The sequence below is a fragment of the Rhinoraja longicauda genome, chromosome 31 (genome assembly GCF_053455715.1).
Source record: "Rhinoraja longicauda isolate Sanriku21f chromosome 31, sRhiLon1.1, whole genome shotgun sequence".
NCBI lineage: Eukaryota > Metazoa > Chordata > Chondrichthyes > Rajiformes > Arhynchobatidae > Rhinoraja > Rhinoraja longicauda.
The window spans coordinates 23,153,251-23,175,090 of record NC_135983.1 but is presented as its reverse complement, the minus strand read 5'-3'; the positions used below and the strand labels follow the sequence as shown (position 1 = coordinate 23,175,090).

General features: G+C 39.1%; 1 protein-coding gene across 1 annotated transcript in view; it reads left to right on the top strand.

Annotated features, from left to right (window-relative positions):
- Positions 1 to 21,840, top strand: part of LOC144608316 (ADAMTS-like protein 2) — a 49,040-nt gene that overhangs the window by 16,348 nt on the left and 10,852 nt on the right. Inside the window, exons 7-14 of the mRNA XM_078425950.1 lie at positions 92 to 215; positions 3,973 to 4,053; positions 5,325 to 5,500; positions 9,066 to 9,390; positions 9,634 to 10,012; positions 12,739 to 12,842; positions 15,691 to 15,817; positions 20,205 to 20,418. Coding sequence (XP_078282076.1) covers positions 92 to 215; positions 3,973 to 4,053; positions 5,325 to 5,500; positions 9,066 to 9,390; positions 9,634 to 10,012; positions 12,739 to 12,842; positions 15,691 to 15,817; positions 20,205 to 20,418 — 1,530 coding nt within the window. The remainder of the gene's footprint in view (positions 1 to 91; positions 216 to 3,972; positions 4,054 to 5,324; positions 5,501 to 9,065; positions 9,391 to 9,633; positions 10,013 to 12,738; positions 12,843 to 15,690; positions 15,818 to 20,204; positions 20,419 to 21,840) is intronic.

Below are 21,840 nucleotides of genomic sequence, written 5' to 3'. Positions count from 1 at the left end.
TTGTTAATGTAACATGAAGCGATAAATGTTAGAATTCAGAAAGTTATAACCTTTGTGACTCAATTTTTCAAAACCACTTTGTATTCTGCAGCCCATAGGATGTGATGGAGTTCTTTTTTCCACCCTGACCTTAGACAAATGTGGTATTTGTCAGGGCAATGGAAGCAGTTGTATACGAGTTACTGGAAACTATAGGAAAAGAGCGGCTCAAACGGGTAAGAGCTCAGCTGCAAATGTGCTATTCTTGATCAAAGTTAATTTATTGGAATTATGACATTTTGGATATAACCAATAGCAAAGGTGCCGTTTAGCTATGTGACAAGAGTTTAAACTTGATGCACTGCAAAGGATAGAGACTACTCTTACTGATCCAGTGACGGTGATTTAAAAATGTATTTTTCCTCCATTTTGCTTTCTTCGTTAGTCTTACGTGAGGTCTTTTGCTGTGTGATCGTTCTGTTCATCATGTGACAACGTACTGTTACAACAACTACCACAAAAAACATAACATCAAAGGTTGATCATGTTCCCTCACCTGTGCAATTTCAAGTGCACGGTGCATTAATAAATTAAAGATTAAGAGGAACTTGGTTGAATCTAACTCAGATTCCCAATAACTGCACTGCGAACGACAACATTACAACATCAACAAGCTTCATCCATTGTCTAAGTATATAGTAAAATTACATTAATCTCACACCTTCAGGATTTTGGGAATGTTGGAGTTGCAATTTTTTTCCAGACAATTGGATGTTATTGCAATTAATACTCAAATATATATTTAATTTATTTATTTTACATGGTACACAGTAGAATAATAATTCTTCCCGTTATTACTCGCCGACCTCTTGACTGAGAGGGGAAGGGAAGGATCTTTGGTCAGAAACAGAGCAAGGAACATGTAAGATATATGTTATCTGCGGTTTCACCACAGATGCTTAACTGTTCTTGTCTCATGAATCGTTGAAACCTATCCTAATTTCTAAGCTTCTGGTAGTTTCATCACACAGACATTTGTGTGTTAGCTACGTGTCCTACCCCTAACTTTTACAAATTTAACATCGCAAGCTGTTAGGAGTAAGCTCCATCTCTCTCACATTCTTCAAACCTTCCCGCACACTGTAGCAAGTTCAGTTTCAAGACAGACACCTCACCCCCAAAGAGGAGAGGAAAAATTTAAAAGTGCATCGCAACCGTAGTACCACATCAGGAATCAGCCGAGAGACAAGATTCGGGTATGAGCTGCAAGTTAGATGAAAGTACCTCACAATGGGACACCAGGGGGCAGCAGCCACGCATGGCAAAAGATCACAGCAGGCATTACAAAGTCACATATTGGCATTGCTGCATAAGAATTAAATGAGTGAGAAAAAGACAATAGGCGTGACAAGTCAAATATTTGACACAATAGCCCGAGGAAAATTATTGGTAGGAGAGAAATTATTATAGGGAGAGATAAAATCCACCTTCTACCTGGAGCCCATCTTCTCAAATGTGCAGAAATTTGTAAATTCTAGCCAGCAATCTATGGGATCTTGTGGTGTCTGATGGCTAAAAACAACACTTTATATTCAAATTATTGCAGCTTTCATGGAATGGGAAACTGCTCCAGCTGAAGCATATGCAGATATCATGCTGATTTTTGGCTCCTCAGCTGAAAGGAATTTGTTAAGTGTCTCGATGCTCTTGGGTCCATTTCTCAAAAGAAGAATGAGTACGCTCAGCCATATTTCTAAGGGAGTGCATTGGCAATCATTAGCAAGAAAAGATTGCCAGAAGCCAGCTTTTGTGGTCCCCACCAGCCCTTCCTCCTCCCTTTATCCCAAACACCATATGGTGACCCATAGCCCATGGTTATGTGGTGCAGTCAGAAACATTCTACTGGATGAATTGTTATCTAGTGGTTTAACAGTGGTTTTCAGAAGTCATGCTAATGGAAAGTATCCCTTGTCACTCTTTAATCAGCCATGAAAATTGTGTTAGGGCTCAGATCTTGGGAATGGATGACTGTCTCATAATCTATCACGGCAGTCTTATGAATATAATACATTTACCTGACTGGTGGATTTCTGATGGTCATTGACAAGAAATATGTTGTTGCTGTTAGAAGAGTTTATTAAATTAGACAATTTTTAAAATATACAGCACAGAAAGAAGGCATTTATTACTTTCTACTCATAAAAGAGCCCAATTAAATTGAACGTTCCAGCAATTGGCCTTCAAATACATATGCAAGCTGTTGATAGGTTTTTATATCTATCACCATTACAATCGTCAACGACCTACAAGAGGAAAAGGATTTTCCTCATTTCCCTTCATCCACCAAATATTGTAAATTTATGTCCCGGGTTTTACCAACGCGCCAAGGGAAAAAAATCCTTCCTGTTTATCTAGGCTGCTCATAATATAATATAACCAATTAAGTCTCTCCTCAGCCACCTCTTTTTCAAAGAAAGCAATCCCATCTTTCCAGTCTTGAACTAAAATGTTCCAATCCTGACAACATCCTTGTAAATCTCATGTCACCCTTCTCTAATACAATCACATTTTTACTATGAACTATAATTAAACACATCACTTGAGCTCCTGTATTCCATGTCTCTATTTAGAAAGAGAAACCTCTTGTATGCCTTTTCAACTCCTGCTACTCTTAAAGATCTGTTGACAAGCACCTAAAGCTTCTGTTCATACCAGTCAATATCATGCATTTTGTTGTGCATTCCCTCACCTCATAGCACCTCCCTAAATACATTGCCTCATACTTATCTGCATTAGGTTCCACTTGCCACTTTTCTCTAACGTGCATATCTTCCTGATGTGGAAGTAATCCATGATCTTATCTAACAGCTCTGCCAGCAGTATTTACAGTGGGTCAAGGCAGCAGCTCACAACCACCTTTACATGGGTCATTAAGGATGGGCAGTAAATGCTGTCCTTGCAAGGGATGTTCATACCCCATAAACTATATATTTTTAAAATTGGTATTAGTAACAAGGAGCATCGTCAATTTAAAATTACTACCACTAGTTGAGGAGTGAGATTGGGAGAAATGTATTCAAAATTTGCTTGGGTACTGACTGCCAGAAGAAATGAATGCACCTCTAACACAAAATTTTAATGAATGTTTGAACCCAAGATAAAAGCAGGCTACAGGATGAGAATGGAGCAGTGGGTGTTAAACACAACATAGCTGACCAAATGGTCTCTGTTCATTATAACCAACAAGTTTTTAAATGGAAAGATCTTATGAATATGCATATTTTAGTTTAATCAAACATCCAGTGAAATACTTACTAACTTTATTTAAATTGTCAGATAGTTACATGTGCATGTTACAAAAATATGCTGTTTATTTCCAGCAAATGTGTTCTTTTAACCTTATTCGTACATTTGTGCGACTTTCTTGATCACCTTGGTTCTCGCACTTTGTTTTCTCTGCTCTGTAACTCTATGACAGCCTGCTCTCTTGGTTCCTACCTCTTATGTGTAATGCACTATTTTATCTAATAATACGTTCTACTAATCAACATTGTTTTTTGATGTTCTAGTGGTAATGTTCAGATTAAGTTGACAATTAAGTTGAAAACTTGTTGAATTGAAGGGGAAGTGAGGAAAAGCAGGGCAAACTGAATTCAAAACCACAAAAAAAGAAAGCTTTTTTCTATAAAGCCTTCCCATTTATACCACTTCAATTACGGTGTTTGGTGGAGGATATTTAATAACGTGGTGTAATTTGTGTGCATTAATTGACTGCATTCAATCTGCACAAGCTTCTATATTCCTATATAAGATCTTTCCATGCACTTTGATCTGGAGAAGCAGATCATCAGATACCTATTATTGCACTCTTAGCCCCTGAATATCTTGTATCATATTTTATTCTCGGGCATTTTAATAAGTTTATATTTTCTTAAAATATTTCTAGATTAGTTTATCATAGACTTTGAACTCAAAGTGTGTCAAATTTCCTAGGTTATTCCCTCATAACACATATCCCAGTTGGTGCAACAGATATACAGATAATTGAAAGAAAACAATCAGATGATGTTCTGGGTATGTATAGAAACAGCTGTGCTTGTTATATTCTTTCAGTGTATTGTATGCTAGAGTTGTCTGCTAACACTGGCTCATTTTAGTTTGCTTATTATGCGGTTCATCGTTGCTAAGATCAACCAGTCTAATTTCGACAATCCTAATGTATTCCTTATTAAATCTGAAATGTTTTGTTAAGTATTATAATTCCAACTTGGAAAATAAGCATGCATATATAAAGAGAAGAGTTATAGGGAATGTGGAAATACTTGTATTTTCGCAATCGAGACTGGTTGATAAAAGGTAAGTACTTAACTGTTTCATCGATTACTTATGAAGCATTATTTTGTTCCACGTTAAGCTTTTCACAGTGGTGGGGTAGGTGATGTCAAGCTCAAACGAACTTTGCATAAGTTATGATTTCATGCTGCGTGCAGTAGCTGCAGACATGATATCAGGTCAGCAAGGGTGAATAGCAACCAGAAGTAGTCAGTCAAAATAGTGAGATTTAGTTCACAATTTTCAGGCACTATTGAAACCTGTGTTTGATTTTTTTTTCATTTTCTCCCATATGAGAGAAACACTGAAAAAAATCTTTTTGTGTCATCTTTATTGCTTCCTCCTTAACCTTAAAAGTAGAATATAGGAAACAGTGGAAGCCCATCTTCTTACATCAACGCCAATATTAATTTGGTTTGCAAGCTTGTGCAGTTAACTGTCACTCGTAATGTAAATACAAAAAATGCTGGAAATGCTTAGCAGGCAAGATGGTTTCCATAGACAGAAACAGAAGTGATGTTTAAGGTCACTGACTGTTCATCAAAACCTTCTGAAGTCTGGCCTAATTCATCGCACGGTGGCGCAGCGGTAGAGTTGCTGCCTTACAGCGAATGCAGCGCCGGAGACTCAGGTTCGATCCTGACTAAGGGCGCCGTCTGTACGGAGTTTGTACGTTCTCCCCGTGACCTGCGTGGGTTTTCTCCGTGATCTTCGGTTTCCTCCCACACCCCAAAGACGTACAGGTATGTAGGTTAATTGACTGGGTAAATGTAAAAATTGTCCCTAGTGTATGTGTAGGATAGTGTTAATGTGCGGGGATCGCTGGGCGGCACGGACTCGGTGGGCCGAAGGGCCTGTTTCCGCGCTGTATCTCTAAATCTAAATCTACCTGGAACAGTGCGCAGTCCAGTGTTATTTCCAACTTTTGTTTTTTCTCTCTTGCTGTGAAAGCCAAAATTGGTACATGCTGCAGGAAAAAATGAGTTTTACCTGTGCTTTTATTTTTGGTGCAGCTATTGCTGATGAGTTTGGAAACTTCTTTGTGAATGGTGATCTGAAGGTAGAAGGCCCAAGAAACATCCTACTTGCTGGCACAATTTTTAAATATAGAAGGCCAATGGACATATTTGAAACTGGTCTTGAATATATTGTGGCTCAAGGACCTACAAATCTGGGACTTAATATACTGGTATAACTTCAATAATCTATATCTATTACTAAAACTCTCCTCTTGTATATTTATATACATATTTGTTGGTTTGTACGCGAGATACAGCCAAAACGGTACACGATAGCGCGAAACATTTAGGCCCACCTTAGTCACCATTGTCCTGGGGCGTGCAAATACCAAGTTTCGTTACATTTAAAAAACAATTAACTTAATAAACTTTAATAAATGCACTCCCCCCTCCCCGCCGGGAGGACCGGCGCCCGTCCCGGCATGCCCCGCGCCTGACCTTCCTCCCGTGGTGCAGTGCGGCGGCAGAGGGTCAAACAAGATGGCCATGGCCACCGAGCTGCCGCTGCAGGAGAGTTTTCCACCCAACGGGTCCACGGCTCGCTCTGGCCAACGCAGTGGCCGCCCAGGGCCAAGGTGAGTGGCTCCCTGTCCTCCTTCGCCCGCCCATGGCCCCGGGGGACACTCCCCGGCCGCCAATGGGTCCACGGAACGTCAGTTGGGAGAGGGTTGCCGGGCCCGCAGGAGAGGCTTGCACCCAACGGGGGTTGCCGCACCCGCAGGACAGGTTTGCACGGAGGGTTACAAGGCCCACAGGAGAGTTTTGGATCAGTTGGGGGAGGGTTGTCGGGCCCGCAGGAGAGGTTTGCACCCAACGGGGGTTGCCGCGCCCGCCGGAGAGATTTGGACCCAACTAGTTGACTCCCGTCTAGTTTCAAATAAAAAGTCACAAATTTTAAGTAACAAATTATTTAGTGAACATCTATCAAAATAGTGGTGCTGTAATTTGTAAAATGTTAACTAGTTCTTTCCCTTCTGAAATAGCTGAAGTATTGTTTCTGGTTATACTGATTGTCGTCAATCAAAATGGCAGATACTTCAGGATTTGTTTTCTGGTTTTACGTGCACACTATCCTATTTGTTTTCTGGTTTTATGTGCACCCCCCCCCGAACAAACAAGCCATATTTAGGCAGAGCATAAAATATGAAAATCCATTCAACCACTCCTATTCACCTCCTGTCAAACAGTTAATAAGCATGTGTTTAATGATATTTAAGAATAACCCAGAAAAACTACGTACCTAATTTCCCAGGCCAGGATCTGGATGGTCAAATCAGAAATGCCCATTGCATTGGCCATCCAGGGATGAGATTTGTGCTTGAATTAACATCTATATCCTAACTTACTGAAGTGCATCGGATACTCTCCAGTGGTGGATTGCCCCATATAATAGCTAATAACTAAACTGTCAACACTTAAGAAAGTCAGCCTTGGGGATCACCCATAACAAAGAAAATAAGTAACTTGCCTATGAATAAATCCTTTAGGTCCTCTTTATCCCTGATCCTCCCTATCTTACCTACAGGATTTTCAAACTTAATCAGCTTCCATGATCTTGGCTCTCTAATCCCAACCCTGCATTGCATTGTCCTTGGTCCACATTGCATGTTCCCACTGACTTGGTCAAATTCTGACCCAGTTACACGACTGATGCAAATTTTCATTGTCATAATAATCACTCTGTTAATGTGCTTCACAGTAAAACATAAAACTGAAGCCCAATATTTGCCTCAGACTTTACTATTTTAATAGACAAATGAATAGAAGGGTGTGGTAACTTTAATAAGATGGTATCGTCAAGAATAAATGTCACCGTTTCATGAAAACTTTAATACTATAATTTATGACTATCGAACTGCATGGCTGAGACCAATGGCCACTAAGAGTTAAGACCCAGATATAATGTCCAATGTGTTGAAAACTAGTCTCAATTAGCATGAAATGGAGAATAGGTAGAAACTCAGTAGGCCACATTCTCACATTGATTGTATTCTTTGAGAACTTCTGTGCAGATTAGTGTGTTGTACTTCGTAATCCCGGAAGTGCAAATAGTTTATTATGCAAATTTATAATGTTTCATCTACAGCATAGAATTAAACCCTTTGACTGAATATTTCAATGCCAGCATTTGTGTTCCACACAAACAGCAGATGTTCTTTTCATCTTACATTATCAGCATCTCCTTGTCTTGTTATTTGCCTTGTCCATTAGCCAAGGCCGCCTTCTCTAGTTCACTTTGACAAAAGGCATTAATCCTAAATTCCTTACTGTATTTACTTGTGACTGTCTTGTATTTATGGTCTTTCCTTTTGGTCTCCTCCACAAGTGAAAATATCTTCAAATCCATCAATTAATTTACTTACCTAAAAAGATCATTCTTCCTCCTTATCCCAGGCTGTTCGTCCCTTCCTGATGGTTATAAATATGGTTGTAATATGTTTTTTTATTCTTTCCTGATGGCAATCTACTGTTTTCATAATATGGATGGCAGAACAGTGCATTGTCAACTCAATGATCAAATCAGCATTCATTTTAGCGTGGTTTTTCAATTATATTCCTGTAGAATTGGACCCCCATTGCTTAATTTGCTATTTTATTGCCTTACTAATCTGCTGCCCAATTCTGATAGTGTCCCTATCTGTTCCCTTGTTTTTGTATTTAGTTTGGACTAATTATTGTATAGATTGGAGTAGAGGTTTAAAAGAGTGGAGCGATTGTAATGAATGATTGCAGATCCACTTCTGGGACCAGCACGTAGAGTTGCTTGGCTTGGGCGCATTTTGCAGAAAGGAGGTCACCACACTCTCAGCCTTCAAAGGTTTTTGTTGATCCTTTGTATTAACAGGAGGCATAAATTCATTCTGTATGAAAGCAGGTCCATCAGCTCACTGAGAATGTGCTAACATCAAGGACTCATTTAGACTAATCCTTTTTCTCCCAATGTTTCCTCTCAACTGCCTCTAAATTCTATTAAGCACTTATCTACTGGGGTCAATTGATAATGGCCAATTAACCTACCAGCTCACACATGTGGGAGGAAACCCAAGCACCCAGAAGAAACTCACGTGTTCACAGAGAAAAAGTATATATTTCACGTAGACATCGTTTGAGATATGAAGTTGCAGCTCAATTAGCTATATTACTTCTGCAGCATTATCCTATAATGAGAAAGATTGGTCAAGAATATTCTTCCTTTCTGAAAACTTTGTTGATTGTTCTTCATTTTAAGTTTCTAGCGGGCTTTCACCTAAAGAATCTTTTTTACCAGTTGGAATTGGTCAGTCTTTTTATGATACAGGGACAGCATTTGTTATTTTTCAGTCATTTTCACTATCCAGTGTTTTTATGAGGTTCTACATTCATACAATAGGATGTTGCTGCCTCTTTAGCTTCTTTTAATATCGACACTTCATCCAGAGCACATACTGTTTTATCCTCTCCAAGTTTAATCAGTTTAACAATTATCTCCTCTTGTTATCTTGTATGTCTCCATTTATATTTGATTTCCTCTAAGGTCATGTCTTATAAATGTCCGTTATATCTTGCACAACCATTTATTGTCCTATCCACTGGGGCCGTGACTAGGCGTGGAGTAGGGAGCTGTATTGGAGAGAATAAACACGTCTAGTGCACGCAACTCGTGTCCGATTAGTTTTTGGCGGGACTCCTTCGCGTTCCCGCCACAATGCTCCCTCTGTGCTCGCCATATTCTAATAGATTTTATTACATTCACAGTTGTTAATTCAAAGTGGCAAGAATCCTTATATTTCCTTCGAGTACACAATGCCACGGATTCTACACTTCAAACGACTTCGACCTTCAATTGATTCGTATCTTACGCCTGGATCAGATGTTGAAGGCAAAGAAAATGATGAACGGACCGACTTAGACAGAGATGAGAGTACGGGTGTTGTTTATACCAATGCAAGTTATAGTGAGAAACTGTTAAAAGGAATTACAAGAAAGGAAAACCAGATGTTGAGACCAGAGCAAAATCTGGCTGATTATGATGTGACCAACACAATCTATAATGGGGAAGGTCCAGAGCCTGAATCAGAAGGTGAGATTTTGCATCAAAACAAAGGACTGGGTTCCAGAAAATTTGAGGGAACATTTCATGTGTGATATGAAAAATCTTTTAATTCTCCCACTTGTTTTTTCTCTTGCTTTTTTTAATTATCTCTGAGTGTCTTCTTCCATATTGTGCAACATTTCCTGTGTGAGGAGCTTCATGACAGATTATGTAAATAATCTTGGGTGATAATATTTACTTGGCCTAATCTATTTTCCTATTTTGCTACAGACATTAAAAATAACACCCAACTTAACAGTGTTGAAGACAATGATTACACAGCAATAGATTACACAGATTCAAAGTTGACCACACAAGAATATATATTTACCTCGGAGAATCATTTGACAGACACACATGCTAATGGACGTTCTTCAAATATAAAGGAACAAACTGAATTTGGTGTAAATGTGACTCATAATGCGGAGTCCACTGCTGCTAGTTTCCCGATGTATTATGACGGAAACGAAAAGTTGGGGAGCTACAGAATTAATGACACATTTTTGGAACTGACTTTTGGCAAAGCTTTTAACACATCTGCAGAGATTCTCATCTCCAATGAAACAATTATGCACATTATTCAACATGCAAACCGAACACACAAATTACGGTAAGTTAAAATAATTGACAGAGTTGTGATTTTACATTGTTTAATCTCTTGATGCTCTGAAATTTTATTATCAAAAAAATCTATTGAGAATTGCACCATTTCTTGCCAAATGTTACATGCATTAGTTCCTGTTGAAGGCCACAAATATCCTTTGGCTGCTATTGTTCAGTGACATTCAAGTAATCAAATAGAAACCTGCATTACTGCTCTCTTGCCAAGAAATGGTGTGAAAAGCTGTCAGCTCTAAATTGTATCTGACCTACAACTGTACAATGCTTTACAATGCTTGGGCTCTTGTGCTTGAGTCATGCAGTCAGGTATCATTCAGCAATATCAAAAAGCTGGAAAAGCAAGCTCTATTTGGTAAATGGTGTAACAACCCTACTTGTAAAATCTTGAGAGATTCAGTCTTTTATTGAACCAAGGAGCTAAATATGACATTGATAGTGAGTACATTAATAGATGAGTGAAATTCCACAAAACAAGGGGCACACAGGGAATCAAGAAGCTCTGGAAATATTGATCCTGGAAATTTATATTTCCTTATTGTATCCTCACCAGTGGCAATATTAGATCATTTAGTAGCATTTTCTTGCTACCTTTGCCTGGGAAGTGCTGCCAGCAGGACTCGATGGGGTATATTTTTGAAAATGTTGAAGAAAGGCTGGTGCATGCCAAGTGACTGATAGATGATTGGTAGATTCCCTAAGAATACCATCTTTTTTAGATTCCCTATAAAAGGATAGAAACAAAAAGCTGGAGTAACTCAGCAGATCAGGCAGCATCTCTGGAGAAAAGGAACAGGTGACGTTTCGGGTTGAGACCCTTCCTCAGACAGAGTCAGGGGAAAGGGAAACAAGAGATATCGACTGCGATATAGAGAGATATAGAACAAATGAATGAAAGATATGCAAAAAGTAACGATGAACAAGTAAAGGTGGAGCCCACAATGGTCCACTGTTGGCTATGGGCGAGGTGATAACAAGTTATACAGGCAGTGAAACTCAACAGGACAACAGTGAAACTAGTATGATGACTCGGATGGTGGAGGAACAGAGAGAGGGAATGCCAGGGCTACTTAAAGTTAGATAAATCATACTGCTGGGTTGCAAGCTGCTCAAGCAAATTATGAGGTGCTGGTCCTCCAATTTGCGTTTGGCCTCACCCTGGCAATGGAGGAGGCCCAGGATAGAAAGATCAGTATGGAAATGAGAAGGGGAGTTAAAGTGTTTGGCAACTGGGCGATCACGTAGGCCAAGGCGGACTGAATGAAGGCATTCCTTCTCTACAGTTCCTTCCTGCACATTTTGTCAACCAGCATCTGCAGTTCTTTGGAAGGGTCTCAACCCGAAACGTCCTTCTCTCCAGAGATGCTGCCTGCACGCTGAGTTACTCCAGCATTTTGTGTCTGTCTGCAGTTCCTTCCTACCCTTATACAAAGATATATGCCTGCAAAATATTATATGTTGTTTGAGGTCACTGCCAAAAATATTCCACCCTTCAGCTAAGCACACCTGGATGCTGCCCGTGCAACTTCGAAGATACACTGTCATATAGATTTGCCAGAAAATCTGCAGCTCTCTGCTTGGAATCCAAATCTGAATAGATGGAGATTTTTAGTACTTTCATTATGCAGTCTTAACAAAACCTAATATTGACACTTACTGCAAGCACATTCAGTGCCACCTTTAACTAAAATAGTAAATCGTCAGATTAACACTGCTTCAAACAGTGTCTCCAGCAAATTTAACTAAATAAACACGGAGAATCCAAATTCTAAAAGAACCAATTCACATGGCCTTTATTAGCAGTTTTCCATCGTTTAAATAGTTGCGAACTTGACTGAAGCCTGCGAAGGACTAAATGTAAATTTGATGTGAATTCAATTTTATGTAGCCCTAAATCTAGGGAAGTCAGATTTGTACACTCTATTGAAAGTCTTGTCAGAGCCTACCAGCAGTGTTATGCTCACAGCAAGGTAATGGGAAGGCATGACCAAAGTTAGAACGTCAGGAACGTTTCTTATTCTTGCACCAAACTTCACATCGCAGTGTTTTACAAATCTCAATAAGAGCAATGCCCACAGAAGTTTGTACAAGAAGCTCTGTGCATAGATAGTGAGCCATTCCTGAGGACGTGAATTTCAAGCTGCTGTGCATCAGTGATGATGTTCCTGGAATCAGTGCTTTTCCTTGTTTGTCGTTCATATCAGAGCTTCTGCTGTCTAGAGATTGTATATGGAGATATGTGCAGTAACAAATTTGCCTAAATATTATGCACATAGTTAAATCTTTTACAGCTATATCAAATTGAAGCAGAAATCTGTAAAGGCATATTTAATCATAGGTGCAATATGATATTTAACCAAAATATTGTAATTTGAAAGTTTCAGTATTACAGTCAGAAACAATTTCAACAGTGAAAGTATCTCCATTAAATCAGTCATCTGTTGGGCCGGTATATTGATATTGGAATATCAGTCATAACACATGATATTTAAAAAAGTGCCTCTGTCTGATATTTAAATGGTCTTTTGTTTTTTTTAAAGCTGGGTATTTTTATTACATTCTCTCTGTTTCTAGCCAGCTGAAGCTCTGCTTGTAACGGGTCTTGGAGTTCTTCTTGAACAGCAAGACAGGTAGGTTTGTAACTCACATGTTTGTGCAGTGCTTCCTTCGCTTTACATTGCTTCAGGTCTAATTTCTTTCTCCATTGCTTTCTTTCAGGAACAGACTCAAGCTGCTGAGAAAGGGCCTGGGAGTGAGTCCTGCAGACATGTATCGATGGAAACTGTCGTCTCATGAACCTTGCAGTTCTACTTGCACAACAGGTAACCTGTAGACTTTTTAAAAAAGTTGTGCTTCAGAACCACAACTTACTGTATAATTGAAATATATAGTATACCTTGTATATTTATATAATATATTAGTATTATTTAATAATACAATTATAAATAATTTGTAATTAATATATCTGGTATACGAGACTAGCCCTTTTACTTAAGTCCCTGCAGCTAAAGTATAATAATTTACTTATATGGAGCATTGACTTTTGTTCACAAGCATTTCTCAGCATTTCACTACTTGGTGTCAGGCTTGGCAAGGGATGTTTAGCTTAAGTCAGGTGGTCGTGGTTCATTTCCCATTTCAGAACACAATTAATAGTTGGGAATCAGTAGATTTTCCCAGTGGAGCAGAGGAAAGTTGATTATATAAGTGGGAGTTCTACCAAAATAGCAATGGCGGTTCAAAAAAGCCCTCGGGGAATTTGCAGCTGGGAATTGGTTGAAATATTCTGAGGTCATGATAGACACCAAATAAATAGAAGACTTTATTCATTTTCTTTGTATGGACCAAAGTTTCATAGATTTTGGATGTTTTGGTGAAACAGTGAAATCTAACCATTGAAACCCTAAATAAAGAAATTCCAATACATCTCCTTCACAGTGGCAATATACACTTCCCAAACAGCTTGATCAGTATATTTGCCTTCTATCCATTTCAGAATGAAAGAAATGTTTTCACAGTGGGTTGTAATCAAAGGGATTTTTTAGATTTGTCAAGACTAATCTCTGCATAAGTTTACTCTGCAGTGAAAATGTGTTTATAAGTAATAGGATTAGTCTGACCTGTGCATCCATGGTCATTGTGATATTGGATGAACTGAAACTCCTGCATGATTATTATGTGCTTATACAGATTATAGTTGCTTTCATATACATTACACGCCTAAAGCAAAGTTCACATTATGTATATCCAAAGTATTTTAAATTTTTACATGAATGCTGCTTTTTTGTCATTTATTAACTGCCTCTCAGCAAAATTACTGCACACATATTTATGATCAGCTTGCAACTAGAATTTCTGACATACTGGCAAAGAAAAAAAGTGCTATTGAACATATAAAATCATATTCATTCATATTTCTGTAAGAGAGCATCAATCATTATGAAAGTTCATACTTCGTAGTGTAATAATTCTGTGTACCCAAATGGTGTCTACCTGGTTTTCAGATTGAGACATCATCATTTGTCCAGAGCCCATAATTCACTTCTGGTGAGAGATGTTCAACAGCATTAGTATGAATCATGGCAGGTGCCATTAACTCTTGGCAAGGCAGAGCATTACACAACCCTCCATCAAACAAATCTCAAATATACTGACTCAAACTTGAATGTCTGGTAGCAGACGCTGAGATGTTTTCTACAAGCTCCCTTTGAAAATTAAGAAATGGCAGAAGAAATCCTACAATAAGCTAAGTGTTAATATGTTCACTGATCAGAAGCTAGGTCTATAAGATCAAAAATGATTCATAGGAGCACTTATATCCGCGTAGAAAATTTGTTAAAAACAGAGTAATTTAAGAAGTTTTCTATGCGGATATAAGTGCTCCTATGAACACCTGCACTTTGAGGTGCCTTGTCATGCCCTCAGATATTCACTCCACATGTGAATGCTAAACATTTGACAGTTGACATTCTTTTGGCTTCTGTACCGCAGCATCAAGTAGCAAAGTGTTATGTTTGGCACATATCACCAGAAATATGTAGGCAGGAATACCACGGCAAGATTTCAAAGACCAAGATGACCCCAACTTTGACAAATTTGACTTGGAAATCAATGTAGGCATTTATGTTTGTATGCTGGTTGGTTAGTTAAGCAATTGGGTAATTTGTGGACTGGATAATATTCTTACCCAATCAATATTTGGAACTAACCTCTCAGTGCCATATGAAAGAATCATTGTATTGTATACCTACACTCAACTGGTTTTGATAGTATTTTGGTTCTCTCCATTCTTAATATTAAGCAAAATTTTCTTTTTTTTTAATAATGGGAGCCATTTCAATGCTTCTGATGCTACTTCATCAAATCTTGGAGTAATTAATGTATACTAGTAGAAACAACATTTCTTTCCCCCTACAATCAATCTAAAGAAGGGTCCCAACCCATGACATTACGTATCCATGTTCTCCAGAAATGCTGCCTGACCCACGGGCTGCCTGCCCGTATCCATGTTCTCCAGAAATGCTGCCTGACCCAGAACTTTATCTTTTTTTTCAGTAGAAAGAGCAATCGTGCACAGTATGGTAGATTGTCAGAACTTCTTGCATCGCATTCACATTTCAGATTATCCACCATTTTCCTTATTTTAATGCAAGATGGTTAGGTGTACCAATGATCGCCTCATGATGGCAACCCACAACCGACAATGAGAGAAGTTATCAGAACAACAATTTTTTTGTTGGAGACTAAGTTTTCTGACCATTGTCTTCTCAGTTTTTCTGCTGGACTGATTTTCTGTCAGCGTTGAATTACTTCCCACAGGCTGCTGAGATTTGGACTCTTGGTAGCTAATTATTTCAAGATGGGAGAGCAGGGTTAAGAAAGCATATTTAATCCTGTGCCATTCAGAGACAAGCTACATGGAGAAGCCATGTGACAGTATCTGTTAGCCTCCATTTTTGGATAGTTTTATAATGTTAGCTTTGTTTAATTCTGCACTAAGAAATAGCTTAAACATGATGAAGTAAAACTACCTTGCAGTCAGATTGTAATGTACTGAGATTACGTCACAATAAATTTTCAAGAGCAAATATTAGCTCCTGTACTTATCCATGGAGCAGTAATAAAATGTGTATCGTGTTCTTTTCTTTACACACTGTTTATTGTGTGCAGGGGTAGCCACTTCATTTGCAGTGTGTATTCGTTATGATGGCATTGAAGTTGAAGATTCGTATTGTGATTCTGCAACTCGACCAGAGCCAATTCACGAGTTTTGTGTAGGAAGAGAATGTCAACCAAGGTAAGCACTCTGTTCTCTTTTTATATTATTCCTCCTAGTATTATTGAAGGAAATATTTTTCAAAATGTGGCTAGAACCGAACGGCATCACATATTGCTGCCTTGCAAAAATTAACAGCATAAATAGAATCGTATAGCCACGGAAACAGGCTTTTCGGCTCAACTGCTGACCAAGATGCCCCATCTAAGCTAGTCCTATTTGCCCACGGAAGACACAAAATGCTGGAGTAACTCAGCAGGACAGGCAGCATCTCTGGAGAGAAGGAATGGGTGATGTTTCATGTTGAGCCCCTTCTTCAGACCCATCTCGACCCGAAACGTCACCCATTCCTTCTCTCCAGAGATGCTGCCTGTCCCGCTGAGTTACTCCAGCATTTTGTGTCTAACTTCGATTTAAACCAGCATCTGCAGTTCTTTCCTACTCCTATTTGCCCACGTTCCTCTATGGCTCAATATTCTTCTAAACCTTTCTTATCCATGTATTTGTCCAAATGTCTTTTGAATTTTGTTATTGTAACTGCCACAACTACCTCCTCTGGCAGCTAATGTTATGTCACCTAAAACGCCTCTTTGACTCCTCTCGCTTTCTTCAAGTCAAATATGTAGCCACAGGCACTCGCATTGGCCCTAGCTGATCTTTTTTGTTAGTTATAAAGAATAGTCCTTATTTCAAATGTCATCGAACAGTCCTTGTTTCAAACCTAAGATAGACACAAAAAGCTGGAGTAACTCGGTGGGACAGGCAGCATCTCTGGAGAGAAGGAACGGGTGACGTTTTGGGTCGAGACCCTCCTTCTCTCCAGAGATGCTGCCAGTCCCGTTGAGTTACTCCAGCTTTTTGTGCCTATCTTCGGTTTAAACCAGCATCTGCTGTTGCTTCTTACACACTTACTACACATTGCATGTGAGGCTGAAAAAGTACATCTCAGACCTGCTGACCCTCAGCATAGGAGCACTGCAAGGCTGTGTACTCTTCCCTCTCCTTTACTCTCTCTACACCAACGACTGCACCTCCACAGACACCTCTGACAACACAGCCCTAATAGGACTAATTCAGGATGGGGAGAAATCTGCCTACAGGCAGGAAGTGACATTGCTGGCGTCCTTGTGCCATCGCAACAACCTGGAGCTCAATGCTCTTAGGACAGTGAATTGATTGTAGACGTTAGGAGAGTTCCCCCTCCCCTCCCTCACTCACCATCAACAACACTACAGTCACATCTATGTAGTCATTTCAGTTCCTTGGAACCATCATCTCTAGGAACCTTAAATGTGAGGTCACCGACACCATGTTCAAAAAGGCCCAACAGAGGATGTACTTCCTGCGGCAGCTGAGAATACACAATCTGCCACAGGCAATGATGGTCCATTTATTTCTGCCATCATGGAATCTGTCATCACCTTCTCCATCCTGGTCTAGTTTGGCTCAGCCACCAAGCATGACATCAGGAGGCTGCAGCGCATCGTTCGATCAGCCGAGAAGGTTGTTAGCTGCAACCTTCCCCCCATTGATGAACTGTACACTGCAAGGGCCAGGAAGCAAGCGGGTAAGATCATCTCTGATCCCCTCTCACCCTGGCCACAAACTCTTTGAAGTATTTCCCTCAGGGAGGTAACTCCGGACTGTCAAAGCCGCCACAGCCAGACATAAAAACAGCTTTTTTTCCACGAGCAGTAGCTCTACTCAACAGCCAAAAGTCTGTAGCCTCCTTTTGCTCTGGTATTTTATTTTATTCTTCACGTTTAAATTATAATGTTTTATTTTTAATTGTCTACTGTATATCCTGTTGTTATCATTGCGAGTAAAGCACCAAGGCAAATTCCTTGTATGTATACATACTTGGCTAATAAAATGGATTCAATTCAATTCAAACATTCACTGGCACCATCTGCCAATTTTTCCTCAGCCATCTAAAGAAGGGTCCCGACCCAAATTGTCGTCTGTCCATTCCGTCAGCAGATGCTGCCTGACCCCCTGGGTTTCTCCAGCACTTTGTGCTGTGCTTTGTGTCCTAGATCTGTTTTTACCTTCAATCGATTATATATTATCCTGCTGGAGCTAACACTGAGTGTTATGTTACTCACAATACTGGGTCTGAGGCCCTCTGGCTGGACACTGCACCTCACATAATCCAGAGCTGTGGCACTATAATTAAAGAGAATATAGTAAATTGGCAGTTAGCAGGAAGACAAAAAAGACTAATTGGTTTTTAGATTGATAAGACTTGGATATTTCCTCCATTTAGAGGTCTTTGTTAGAATCTTTCAGTTTTCCAGATGCTTTTATAACTGATTTGGATATAGAGAAGATAGCACTGAATCTTGCTGAAGGAAAATGAGAAGTGTTGGCTCCAAGATGTTTAACAGGCCATGAAATGCTTCAGCAAGTAATGGAGAGATTCAATTATTCCCTGTTTTTTTCTGTTGCTGGCAGTATTGCCTGGCATTTCTCAGTGCTGGCAAATTTCAGAAAGCCTGAGCAAATGCAGAAGTCCTGAAATTATTTGATCGAGCTCTATTGGCAATTTCCCAACTGCGCTCAGCTGCTAAACTTCACAAAGTCCAGTGGCAGGAGCTTGCTGAGATTCTCCAGCACTTACCCTGGAGAATCTGCTTTCAGATTCTCCGCCAGTTACACCTGGCATAGACTCATCAAGCACATCCATTTGAATGATGGCCTTATGAATAAGGTAAGTTATATTATGTTTAATTATTGGTGTTTGGTTTAATATCTTTAATCATTTAAGGTTTTATGTTTGATTTTATTTTTATTAAAAATTAATTTATGTACTTTACAATGATTTTTGAATACCCCTAAATCCAGAATTACTGGGGAAAAAACACAATCTGAGGGCATGGTTTTGCTGTCTAATTTTTCCAGACGAGTTTCCTTCTAACTTTTCTAGAGGAGTTTCATGAGAAACTACTTTTGGCCTGCCCATAATACATGATTGTCAGTTGGTACCTATTGCCACTTGGCTCCAGGACCACCTCAACCAACAAGACTAGCCTTCCATAGTTGAAGTAGGTAGGTTCATGAGAAAGTAGGCAGAGGATCTGAAGTAGGAAAGCCCATGCCAATGATTAGAAAAAGGATTTTATATTAGAATATGGGAGAAAAGCGAAAAAATTAAAGTAAGATAGTTAGTTACTTTAGAGATAATAATGTGCTGTGACCTGATTAAAGCGGGGTTGTGTGAAGGACTTGGGCTAATTTAAGCACTAAGTCCTCTGGCAGCAATATTTTATTGTGCACAATGCCTTAAGTGTTGTTCATGACAAAAAAAATCGTTGCATGCTGAACTTCACAAAGATTTATCGCTCAATTGCACCTACCATTCAGAAGTGGAAAAATATATTAAAAGTGCTGGAGCATCTCAGTGGGTCTGGCAGCATCTCTGGAGAACATGGATTGGCGATGTTCGTGGTCGGTTCTTCAGACTGAGTTACACCAAGTTTGCCTTTTTTTGTAAACCAGCATCTGCAGAAGTGAAGGTCAGTTGGGCAATGATTGCAGGAAAGAGTTGATTACATGAGTTGATTACATGAAGTTGATTACAATGAGGGGACTGGGCTAGTGGAAATTACCACTAAGATAGAACACTAAAACAAGAACTAGTATGGAAGATGATTGATGCCTCAAATTCACTTTGGCAGCCTGTGTAAAGTTGACCCCCGCCATAATCCAATTCAGCATGTATAATGGAAAATATTGCCACCTTTGTTGTTGTTTCAACAATTATATTTAAAAATTGACGTCATTAGAGTAGAAATGTGCCTGGGCCTATTTATGGCCATGGACCTAATGTAACGCGAGAAACCACAAGAATTATGAATTAATAAAAATAAAGCAGTTTACCTGAGAAGAAAATTCCATTTAGGCTGGCATATCTAGTGAAGGAAGAAAGAGAATCTTTTGATTTTAGCAGAAAATTCATAAATAATCAATGAAAAGCCACATTCAGTTTATTGGCCTTTTTCATTACAGAAAGTTACTAGTGAGCGGTAAAAGCAGGAGGTCCAAGTTTAGGATCCTTTTGAATAGTCTGATCAATGCCCAAATTTTTAAAAAAACATTTGTCTTTCAATGGACTTATCTAAATGTCTGTCCAGTTGTCTTAGAATTATTAACATTATTGCCCTTGCTTGTCTTTCTTGAGTAATCCTAAGTATTCCAAAAATTATGGCGGACTTATTGATTTTCATTCCATCTTATTATTCTTATTCTGACCTCCCTGTCCATAGATTGTGATGGCATCCAAAGTTTTTCATGGCTAAGCTTTTAAAGTCCTCAAAACTACAAAATGTTCCCCTTATTTAGCTCCTTTTTATTCTGGAGTAGATGGCTGGGAATGATTATTTATCTGGTTTGTCCTCTTTCATTGCAGATGGGAGACAAGTAGTTGGAGTGAATGTTCACGGACTTGTGGAGAAGGATACCAATTTCGAATAGTCCGTTGCTGGAAAATTATTTCTGCAGGATTTGACAGCTCAGTGTACAATGAAATGTGTGAATCTGCTGATCTCTTCAGGCCTTCAGAGCGTAAAATCTGCAAAAATCCAGCCTGTGGCCCACAGTGGGAGATGTCAGATTGGTCAGAGGTAGGTTTATTTTCGAGTGTTTACATATAATTTATCCAGTCTTAATTTATCTATTTGATAAGTTCCACTTACCATACGTACATGAAAGATAATGGGCACATAAATGCCTTGTGTAGTTATCCAGGTTTTAATTTTATACCAAAGCAGATCTCTAGAAGTCTTAGCACACATATTGTTGACCCTAAGTGCAAGTTATTTTTATTTTTTTGTTTGTGCAAGTTTCTCTACAAATTTATTTTCACCTCATTGCAGTCACATCACTACTGGTGTAGACGGGTGTTTTCGGCAGAATTTAGAAACCCTTTTAGAGGACTAGAATGAGTTCTGATACAAAATACATCAGGAATTTTGTACAAAAGCCTTGAAAAAAAGGAATACAATTGCAATAAAGAAACTGCTGGTCAGTGAAAATAGGTAGAGGTTGAACCAGTTTCCTTGGGAAACATGGCTCCTGGCGTTTCAGCAGGATTTTGTATTAGTATCTTACACCCATTCCCAGTCTCCTTTGAGCATTCATTTATTGAGGGGCACAATGTTATAGTAACTGAAAGATTACTGAGATTACTGCTAATGTTGTGATGTGTTTCTCTGAGGGCTGGCTGCTGATTTCACAGCTAAGTGCTGGCTGCTGCAAAATCCTTCAATAGATAAAATCAGCAGTACACACAGGAAGCCTGACAACATAGATCTGGGAAGTTCATAATGGAAGATTGCACTGTTGATGGGGCTGTTAATATGAGACTTATTGTTGTTTTAGTGCCATCAAAGTGCAGTAAAATAAGTACCCTAAAATATGAATGGAGTCAAAAATTTAATTAGTTACAAATGGAGCACCTCATTTATTCTGATGAATATTCCAAGCTAGGTTCAATAAGAAAATTTAGAGAAATTCCAGTTGTACAGTTCCAGGGGTGCATACGTCTGCCTCCATTGCTATGAGGATAAACTGGCAAGGAATCATCCATAAGGCAATGGAGACACAAGAGATTACCGATGTTGGAAACTTGAGCAAAAAAACTAATTGCTGAAGGAACTCAGTGGGGTCAACCAGCATTCGTAGAGAGAAATGGACGTGATGTTCGGGTCGGACCCTTCCTTCTACAGATGGTGCCAGACCTGCTAAGTGCTTTCAGCAGTATCTTTTTGATCCATGAGGATATTTAGTTCTTTTTTTCAGGTGCAGAAATGACGACAATATGCCTTTTGAATGCATATAGCAGACAACACAATACCTCATCATATAATGTATTAAAAAAGGTTTTTAAAAAAACCAAATTAATCCTTTATGAATAGAATGAAAATCTTTGGACGTATAAGCAAAATCTGTTGCAGTGCTGTGATAGAAAGAGTTGACGATGCTCACACTGACTGATTAAACTGAGCCTTTGTCACAACAGATCTCATTCATCTACTCTTTCGTGT